At 41.1% G+C, this 10,829-nt stretch overlaps 1 protein-coding gene across 9 annotated transcripts in view; it reads left to right on the forward strand.

The window, feature by feature from the left end:
* BEND3 (BEN domain containing 3) overlaps positions 1–8,664 on the forward strand; it is a 47,749-nt gene extending 39,085 nt beyond the window's left edge. For all 9 annotated transcript variants that reach the window (XM_040697675.2, XM_046939147.1, XM_040697674.2 and 6 more), the window contains one exon: positions 3,794–8,664. In XM_040697675.2, the coding sequence (XP_040553609.1) occupies positions 3,794–6,046 (2,253 nt within the window). In that variant the 3' untranslated portion in view covers positions 6,047–8,664. The remainder of the gene's footprint in view (positions 1–3,793) is intronic.
* The last annotated feature ends 2,165 nt before the right edge of the window (positions 8,665–10,829 follow it).

Consider the following 10,829-nt stretch of genomic DNA (forward strand, 5'->3'; position numbering starts at 1 on the left):
CTCGCTCTCAGCTGACCCCAGTGAATCAGCATGTTTAGTTAAATAACCAACCAGAAACAGTCCTCAATCCTAACAACATTTTTGAAGTGTACTGCTTTTCTAGTACGAATGTTTTGTTTTAGTTGATGACTTCATTAACTATTTCTGCTTAAACAGAGAACAAAATATTTTTGAGAGCATTGTGCTTGTGTTACATTTCACATAGACATCTATGTATGATATAATTAGAGCTGTACTTTTTCTATTACATAATTGTACTCTTGGGCTGGTGTTTATATTACTCAGTGGCTTTCTATCAGAAGACACTTCACTTTAAAAGAAACTATTCTGATTTAAACCAGAAATCAATGTTTTCCTACATTCCTTAAAAATAATTTTAGAGAAATCTCATGTAGGAGAGTGTAAATGTTAAGAATTTCCGTGCAAGACATTTCCAAGCTCAAGTATTTGATAGAATTGTTTTCTATGTTTCTTGCTTAAACATATTTATTCTTCATTATTCATACGCTGCAATGTTTTGTTCTTTATTCCTATGAACATTGAGACTTTGTGTATAAAGCATGATAAAGCTCATAAATTACCTAGACTTTAACACTGAGGAGAGCAATAACTAAACAACTTTTAAAACTTGGGTTAGGACACTGAGAGATAATGTGAGAGATTATTTCACAGTCAGTTGCGTTGGTCAGTGTTTACCAAAATGCTGCATTTTGGACATCTTCAAAGAGTGTACAGAGCCCCACTATTTATATGACATTTGCATAGCAAAAAGCAGCACTAGATTATGTATATTTAGTCTTACAAAAATTGTCTTCGCTTGTATTATTGACGGTACATCAAAATTGTTCATCCTAAATCAGGGTAGCATCTTCTGAAATATGCTAATTGCCGCTAAAGATCAGTTTCTTTAAAAATGTCAGAAAATTAATTAAAAATATATTAAATACTAACTTCATTGGAGAATTACCCAAAGCCCTATGTTTATGCTGTGAATAGTGCTGTTCCCAGCTGGAACCTGTATAAAAACAGGAAAGCAAAGCAAAAGGGAAAGATGACAAGAAAGCTTCTGACAAGGAGAGTGCTGCGGTGTAGGCCCAAACTTGTTGTCATCTGTTAGTCGAATTCGGAGTGCATTTCTCTGCAAGGCAGATGCCCAGGTCCCTCCGGCAGCGCTGAGCTGTTGGTGGCAGGGCTCAGCCCTGCTCCTGCACGAGCACTGCCTTCCCCCAGCACACTGCATCCAGGCCTGAGGGTGCAATAAGACACTGAAGGCGGTGAGTCTGTGCTGCTGGATACGCATCCAAATCATGCTTTGTCCTGGCGCTGCGCGTGAGGTGTGCCCTGATCAGAGGTACCCTCATGTTGCCAAGTTTTGTTGTATAATTAAATAAGGAAAAAAAAAAACCGGCAGGAGCTCTGAGGAGAACTAGCAGACTGTTGGTGACCTTGGCAAGCTATTTAGTAAAGAAGGAGCTGTATGAATCATACTCTGTGCGTGAGGGAATATTTGGAATACTCTCTGTGAACAGGGATGTTAGCCAAAAGGCTAGCTACTTAGGTAGCAGATTTCACTTTATATTAAAAGTAATAAATTCTACATTCACATCCAGCCTGGATGTGGCTCTGGGCAGCCTGGTCTAGTGGCTCGCGACCCTGCGCACGAGAGGGGAGTTGAAACTAGATGATCACTGTGGTCCTTTCCAACCCAGGCCATTCTATGATTCCTTGATTCTCCAGAATTGCAGCTTTGTTTTCGCCTTTTATCTAAAATGGTAAAAGGAGGGTTTTTTTTTTTTAGCTCAGACTGGGGTCTCAGTGGGGAGCAGAGCTACCCTTGGGTCCCCCTTGTCTGGGGTGATTGCCATGACCTGCATTCAGGTGATGTCTGCTTGGGAAGCTAAATTATCTGCTGGGAATGTCTCTGTTCCCTCCACTGACAAGTACAGGGCATCTGTGCTAATGGCAGCCCCAGCGTGGAAGCTGGCCATGAGCTGGGAGGTGGCAGTTGGGGTGGCAGTCTGTCTGCAGATCAGCCTCTGGTGATTCAGCGTGTTATAGGTCATGGAGATGCCAATGTAGGTGGGGTGTGTCGTACCACATGCTGATGGTGGTCTGCAGCTCTGGCTTCCTGCTGCACCGTAGAAAATGGGCTCTAAGACTAGTGGGACTGGAGAGACGGTCTTCTAAATGGAATCTGAAAGTCAGCTGTCCTAAGCACCACTGCTGCTACAGATTCTGTGAACTTTACTGCTTTTACATTATGCTTTCATTTATCATCTGTCCATCCACACAGCCTTGAATGTATTCACAGGTTTTCATGGGTAGGGCTGCGTGGTGTGAATGAGAGCAGAAATAACTCCGATTTCATTGGGTCTGCTGGTTCTTAAACTTGGAGTAGAAAACAGCTTGTTCTGTTTAAGCATGCACTGGCTGTTTTAGAAATTGAAAAGTAATTAGATTCAGTTTGTCACTGGAGTAGGCAGATGCCAAGTCGGAGGACACCTAGGGACCAGATTAATTTAATGACTGTTACTGTTCTGCTTTTCAGAAAGGAACCTTAATTCTGGCTCCTGGTTGTAGAATGCGCTGGGGTCTTTGCTAGCATTTCAGATTGCTTATGGTTCTCATCTCAGACCTGAAGTCTGCGTTCCATCTGTTATAATCCTTGAGTGCAAATTCTGCATTTTTTTTTTAAATCAAATTGATCTATTGAGGAACAAGCCATGCCAAAATGTTTCAGTACATTCTTCTGAAATCTGTGAGTGTTTTCTCACATTTGGATTCTGTATGTTGAATTTTGATTTTGTTGTATCCACTTAAGTTTATGAGAATTATTTGTGATATCCATGTGTTTGCAAAAAATAAAAAAGTCAACCAAAAAAACCCCAAACCAGAACAGTCCTCAAGCCCTGTGCAAGTTACTGTGAGTAGATGAAAATGTTTGCTTCAGATTTTAAGCAAGGAGGAAGAGATAGAGATGATCAAGAGCAGGAATTTCTTGAGAGTTCATTACTGTTTTTTTGTATAAATTATTTAGAAAGCTAGAAATTAAGCTTCTCTGCCTTTCAGAATTAAAATTGCCTGTTAAAAATTGCGACATCAAGATAATTTTCACTTAAAGAAAACAGTTTTTATTATTTACATTAAAGAACGTTTAATATTTTACTCATTCTTAGAACTTTTTTAAGATTTGTGCACCACTGTGAAGATAAAATAATAAAATGAAACAACTGTATAAACCTCTGACATCAGCAAGAAGAGAATAATGACAGTTTTGATTATAGCCTTCATGGCATTTTCAAAAGCTAATGTAAGGAGAGCACTAGGAATGTTAAATGCAGGTGGTGGAAGCAGTGGCAAGGTCACAGGATGAAGAGTCAGAAAATCTAGGTTCTATTCTTGGCTCTCCTGCTGACTTGTTGCCACCCGAGTTCTCTGTAGCTCGAGATCCTCATACACATAAGCATAATGATACTTAATTTGGGAGAGTGTTTAGAACTCGGTGGGAGAAGAGTGCTAAGGATTATAATTTAATTTCTAGCCTATGGAGAAAGCCATGAGCCAAGACAATAACAATAATAATAATAATAATTTAAAAAACCCATAAATAATACTTTATTTTTGTTGATTTATTTACGAATGGATTTATTAATTCTATGTATGTAACACAACTGAATCTTCTAGAGACAGTTTGACCTTGCACTTTTACGTAACAATGCCTGTTTAAGGGGCACGCATCTATAACTAATATTTTTAAAGCAGTCTTACTAATACAATATTTATTCATTCAAAGGGCTCCAATTCAAACATGAAGAACAGAGATACTGGCTCACCCACTCAGGCAAACTCAGAGCAGCCAAGCAAGAACAAGAATCCTAATATAACGTGGCTCTGTGAGGAAGAACCCTTCAGTGATATAACCACTTCGTCTTACAAGAAACCCCTTTATGGCATCTCACACAAAATTACAGAGAAGAAGAATGCACCAGGAGCAGAGCAGTTTGCCTCTTATGACTTATATGAAAAAATCAGCCCCAGCAGTCCCTCGCATCTTCGGACTTTGAATGACCAACGCAAAAGGGACTCTGCTGCAGCCCTTGCTGCAGCTGCTGTTGCTGTAGAGTCTGACCCAAATATATATTCTTTGATACAGAAAATGTTCTTTACACTTAACACCCTCAGTTCCAATATGACCCAACTTCACAATAAGGTTGACCTGCTGTCTCTGGAGGTGAGCAGAATTAAAAAGCAAGTCAGTCCAGTGGAGTGTGTAGCAGACTTCAAGCCTCCCCCTGAGTACACGCTGACTTCTGCTGAGCTCAAACAACTCATGGATCAAAGCACGTCAGGTGGAGACCTTGCCTGCCGGTTACTGGTACAGCTCTTCCCAGAGCTCTTCAGCGACGATGAGTTCAACAGGAACTGCAGTGCATGTGGCTTTCCTAACAAGAGGAAGCTGGAGTCTCTCCATCTGCAGCTTATCCGTAGCTATGTGGAAGTCTGTTATCCTTCTGTGAAGAGTACAGCTGTGTGGCAGGTGGAGTGTTTGCCTCAACTCAATGATTTTTTCAATAGATTTTGGGCTCAAAGGGAATTGGAAAATAACCCGCAGAATGTGCAATCCTCCAGTTTTTATGAGACTGAACAGGTGGATTCCTCTCATTTTCTTGAGGATAAAGAGCAAGAAGAAGCTTTGTCCTTGGACAGGAGTAATGCCATTGCCTCAGACTACATTCTAGATGCTCAGGATCTCAATGAATTTTTAGATGAGGCTTCTTCTCCGGGGGAATTTTGTGTTTTTTTGTTACATAGACTGTTTCCAGAACTCTTTGACCACAGAAAATTAGCTGAGAGGTACAGCTGCTATGGGGACTCTGGGAAGCAACTGCTGGACCCTCATCGGCTTCAGATAATCCGTAGGTACACTGAAATTTACTTTCCAGATGTACAAGAAGAGGAAGCTTGGTTGCAGCAATGCGTTCAGCGAATAAATGAAGAACTTGAAAATGTGTATATGGATGGAAGTGAATGTGATCAGTTGAGAGATGACTGTTACGACTCTTCTAGTTTACCGGATGACGTGTCAATCATAAAAGTGGAAGACAGTTTTGAATATGAGAAACCAGGTAGACGCTCAAAAAAAATATGGCTTGTGCCCATTGACTTTGACAAACTTGACTTTCCCCCTCCTGATTTTGATGTCCCCGTTCCCGATTACCTATTGAACAAAGAACAGATTAAAAACATATATGAAAGCAGCCTTTCCATAGGCAACTTTGCCTCTCGGCTGCTTGTTCTCTTGTTTCCCGAGCTGTTTACTCATGAAAACTTACGGAAGCAATACAACTGTAGTGGGTCTTTAGGCAAGAAGCAGCTTGATCCCACTAGGATTAAATTAATTCGGCATTACGTGCAGATACTGTACCCAAGGGCAAAGAATGACAGAGTGTGGATGTTGGAGTTTGTTGGGAAGCTCGATGAGAGGTGTCGGCGAAGGGACACGGAGCAACGGCGCTCGTACCAGCAGCAGCGGAAGGTCCACATGCCAGGGCCCGAGAGGAGGGAGTTCCTCAGCTATGCAATAAATCCCGAAAGGTTTCGAGAGGAGTTTGAAGGGCCACCACTGCCACCTGAAAGGAGCAGCAAGGATTTTTGCAAGATACCACTCGATGAACTCGTTATTCCTAACCCAGACTTCCCCGTGCCTTCTCCATATTTGCTGACTGATAAGGAGGTAAGAGAGATCGTACAGCAGAGCCTTTCTGTTGGGAACTTCGCCGCCAGGCTTCTCGTAAGACTCTTCCCAGAACTCTTTACTCCCGAAAATCTCAGACTGCAATACAACCATTCAGGTGCTTGTAACAAAAAACAGCTGGATCCCATCAGACTGAGACTGATCCGCCATTACGTGGAAGCGGTTTACCCCGTGGAGAAAATGGAAGAAGTATGGCATTATGAATGTATACCGAGCATTGATGAAAGATGCCGGCGTCCTAACAGAAAAAAGTGTGACATACTGAAAAAAGCAAAGAAAGCAAAGAAGTGACAAGCTCTTTGAATTCCTAAGACTGTGACCACTAAATTATTGTCAGGATTATGCTTTGTTTTAGACTGAAGGGCCTGTCGGGCTGGGGCTGCTCAGCATCCGGGAGAACTAGGCACTAAGTTTGTTGCATTTTAACGTGTGTGTTGCATCTATGTGGGCACTGCAGCAGTGGGAAGTGGCTTACTAGGTTTGTACATGGGTAAAGATCCTAAGTCATTGGTGACAGAGCTCTTAATGACTCGTTAAGAGCATGGCTTTCACTGGTGCAAGTACATGTATTGAAACTCTACTATGCCATTCCCCATTTCTGCATCTTCCTTTTTTAACACTTTTTAATAATAAAGATTTTTTTTTTTTAATGTGGTGCTCGTCAGGGGCGGTATTTCATTTCACCCTTACACACAGTCATGTTAGTTCATTTGGAGTTTGAAATTTAAACTTCATCGAAATCTACAAAACTAATGCTTTTTGAAAGTACCGTATTCATTGAAATCACTGGAACGTCTGACTTTGCTTCGACAGTAATCACAGCTTTAATGTGTTTCGTTCTTATTGATACTGAGATACTGGAAATAGTAATACCACGTTCAAGAATGGGTCAAAGTGGTGTGATTTCCATTTTTGACTGTTACTCATGTTTTGTTTCTAAAAATTCTAAGAACCGAACTATTGAAGAGTTGAGACCTGAGCATAGACAGTGTGAATGTTTCTTTACGTTGGCACTCCGAGCTTGATCACGCCCCTGTGAGTTTTCTTTTTTGCCCGGTGTCACGGTTGGCATGACTGAGGGTGGCTTGTGAGAGTAGAGCCAGCAGCACAGACCCAAGCCCGCACCTGTGGAATGTATTGCCATTGCCTGCCTGCCTGCTTGCCTCTCTGTAAAACAATAACTAGATAAGCAACAAGGACTTTCAAAACTTTTAGATCTTAGTGCGTCAAAACGATGATTCCAAAGGTTTCCAGTATTAACATCAAATTGCATAAATAAAAGGTACCCGTAAAGATTAGTTTTGGGATGGAATGAAGTGCTACAGGGTCCCCATGAAGGAGCTGTGGTAATGTAACCCACTCTTTGCAACAGCGTGGCACCGTCTGGATTTTTCAGATGTAGGGATATTGAGCTTGCTCACTTAGCCAAATTGATTTAGTGTAATTAGTAGCTATTTGGAGACATAATTGTGTATGTATAACTTAGATTCATACGACCAAGTCTGCATCAATAATATGATGTCCATTTGTAACATAGGCCACCCAGAACCCACTGTGACTCTGCTATATGATTTATCAGTGGAGAGCACAGCTTTAAAACAGCTTTCTTCTTTTTTAATGGCGATGTAAATGATGAGAGAGTGTCAGATATGTATTTTTGAGTCAGTAGAGTCAGCGACTGCGTACTGACCATCACTGGAACGCCTCGGAGCAATTGTTGATGTTCTCTGTGGTCCTTTTTAATTGTTCCTAAATGGGTCATAGTATCGAATTTGAAGTCTGTTCCAGTGTAATTTTCTATTTTAGCGTTTGTAAGAAAATACAAAATACTTGATATTTTTACTTCAGATTTTTAGAATTTATTGTTCTTAGAGTCATATTGATCTCTCCCTTTAAAAAACAAAATGTTTTTTCCTAACGGCAAGTACTAGCAAAAGGATAGTGTGTTAAAGCAGGAGTAAATCATAACAGATTTGCATTTGCTCATGTTCCCCACGTGCTAGCAACATTCTCAAAGAATGTATGAAGAAAGTCATGAATGTATTAAACGATACGCTGATACTGTTTGTGTCCATCTAAATGTTTCCCACTGGTTTAAATAATAGCAGACCATGCACAAAATGGATATCGGAGCTGATATGGCTAAAATAAAAAGAAAACGTTTTACCAAAGATAAAGAACCGATACCACGATGACTGCATCTTATCTTTCATTTCAGTGCATAAATTTAGCAAATTGAATGTGCCAGCAGCTGAGACCTTCTCTTGTAACTGTATGCTACCGAGCGCCTCTGTGAAGTCTTCTACGTGCACTTGTATGGGAGATGTAAAATCACAGAAAATATCAACAACCTGTTGTGAATGCCCGACCAGATGGCAAGAAATGCAGAGTGTGGCTTTCCTTTATAATTATTTTTTCTGATCTTGATGTCATACGTGTTTTACCACTCAGTGATGTTGAAGCTCCCGAAGAAGTCGATACCTTAAACTGTTGTACCACTGGCAGGTGTTACTAGCTAGCATGAGAATTTAAGACATACTGCGTTTTGCTGTAGATATTGTCATTTTGCAGTATCTCCTGACTCGTCAAAAATCAGTCCATTTATCTTAATACTGATAAGTGAAAAAGCGATTTTCAGCTTTTAAAATGGCATTTTCAAAAGTGGGTACAGAAATTTCCTCGCTGTTTTTTCTCTTAACTTATGTCTAATGGCTGTGTACATTCCTTTGTCTCACTGTTCCCAATCTTTCATGATTTGACTGTATGCTTAGTGAAGAAAATAGAGACGTACAAATAGTGACATGGGGTCACTAAAGAAAAAAAAGCTCCTGCAGTGCATTCGAAGTACAGCCACTTCATCCAGCCAGTCTGTCCTGTAAATAAATTAAAGGTATATTATTTTCATACAAGAGGAATGTTGTCTGGTGATTGCCTGAGTACAGTGACACGAGCAGATTCATGTTCTTTTCCCTACAGAGGCTGTTACTAAGATCCAAGATAATCTTAGCAAGTCAGACGGAAGACATAAATGAAAAGTCCCTGCTTTGCTGCAGCCATTTTTTCTGCCTTTGAGACGACTGTTGTTTAAAGGAGCAAACTTGCCCCTTTCAAAATAGCAGGAAGACTGCTAGGTGTAAAGATGTCTGGAACGTACGTAGCCATACATACACGCGCTGACTTCCTATAGGCCGGCGTTGCCTTCTGCCTATCAGGTCAGTACACCCCACTGAGGCGAGTATTGTGTCCCTATCGACGTACAGCTTAAATATCTCACCTCTGGGTAAGCACTGAGTATCTCACCTCTGACAGCTTTTGGAAAGGAACGTTAATACACCTCAGCTCTGTGTTTTTCTGCCTTTCCTAGCCTGCACAAATTAAAACTTTTTCTTAAAAGCTCTGTAGAAGATGTAAAACAAAGCATCAAAAGGGAGATCAAGCACACATTTCTTTACTGCCCATTAACTGCATTCAGCTGGTGTAGGTAACAAGGTTTCAAATGAGAAGGATCCTTACTGAGGAAGTCAAGCACATCGTTAAGCATTACAGCCACCAAATGTTTCATGTTCTAGGCAGTGTTCGCACCTGTTCTTTTGCCTGTCCTCAGGTACATATAGTACACTTATAGATACATTTTCTGAGCGTCATTCACCTCTTTGTGAACTGTTATTTATATATAGCAGTGGGAAACAGAACTGCATCCTCAACACTCTACAAAGGCACGCTAATTTTATGCTGGAAGGGGTGCTATTAATTCTACAGCCCCAGGAAACACAGAAAATAGTGCAGGCTTTGTTGGTAATTTAGCTTTTGTTTCAGTGATTAAAGGGTTGTGAAACAGCTGGAAAATGCAATGTCTGGAGCTTGCCTGTGCTGAGGTAATGGCGTTGGCTGACAGGTGTTCTCACTTGGGGTGCACGGTTCTGTTGATTGCATTTAAAATCTGTGGAAAGGCAATGCGGCAGGTTCACACCTATGGTTTTCCTGAGTAAATCTAATCCTGCCACTGTCACTGCCAGAGCTTCTTCACTTCCTCTCTCTGACTTCATGGGGTTTTTTTTATGGTTGTTCTGGCCATTCAGCTGGCGCCAATTCAGGTATGTTTGTTTGTTTTTTACCTTGTTAACGTTCTGGGGAAAAAGAATGCACTTGGAGTTGTTTAAATGAGTTGCTGAAATGAGCTGCTTTAGTGCCCTCTCTTAGGGTTGTCCTTGCTAAGGCTGAGAAAAAGAAAGAAGTCCCCATCCAGAAGTCTTTATTTTTTCTATCTAATTTCTTGTCCCACCGTGACAATCATGACAAATAGCTAATATTTGCAGTGCTTTTGAAGCTCTCACTGTTACCCTCCCTGTTACAGAAATTGTTGACGTTAACTTCCCACCGATGGGACAGTCTTAATTTCTTATGGGCTACACGATGCTCGTGGTCATCTCTGTGTAAGCACTGCTCTGAGAGGTGGTCTCCCACAGCAGAATGCTGGAAGCAAACTCCAAATCAGCATCTCATCATATCTGGAGTACTTCCCTTGTACCTCATCTGATGAGCAGGGCGTTAGCCCTGTGCTATATCGTTTTCATCCAGCGTATCCCTTTTGTTTTTGTCATTTTCTGAATGGTGTCCCTGCTGGTTAGCGATCTCACCAGGAGAAGCCTGTGGTGTGGTCAGGCTGCTGCTTGCTCTCTTTCCTCATTCACTTCATGGTGTGCCTGCAGTCCCCTCTGAGTATTTTTCTTTTCATTAATAGCAAGCTGAAAGGCCTTCGGTTCTCATGGAAAGGGAAGAGCTGTAATAGAGATTAAATAAAGCTGTTCTGGAGGATGCTACGTTTTCCCTGCCCCGGTCTTCCCCCTCACAAGATAAATGTGAATAATTTTTTAAAAAAACTTCCATCATTTTCTTAAAATAAATAAATAAAGCATAATCAGTTAAAAAATGGGCAAAATCACCACATGTCCAATTGTACTGAGATTCCCATTAATAGACGTAAGCAGAACAAATGGTGATTGTCAAAGACTGGAGGAAGATCGCCTCATTAATACCTCCCCCCGCACACAAATGTCAGATGCTAATTCCCCAT

The sequence above is a fragment of the Gallus gallus genome, chromosome 3 (assembly GCF_016699485.2).
Source record: "Gallus gallus isolate bGalGal1 chromosome 3, bGalGal1.mat.broiler.GRCg7b, whole genome shotgun sequence".
In the NCBI taxonomy this organism is placed as follows: domain Eukaryota; kingdom Metazoa; phylum Chordata; class Aves; order Galliformes; family Phasianidae; genus Gallus; species Gallus gallus.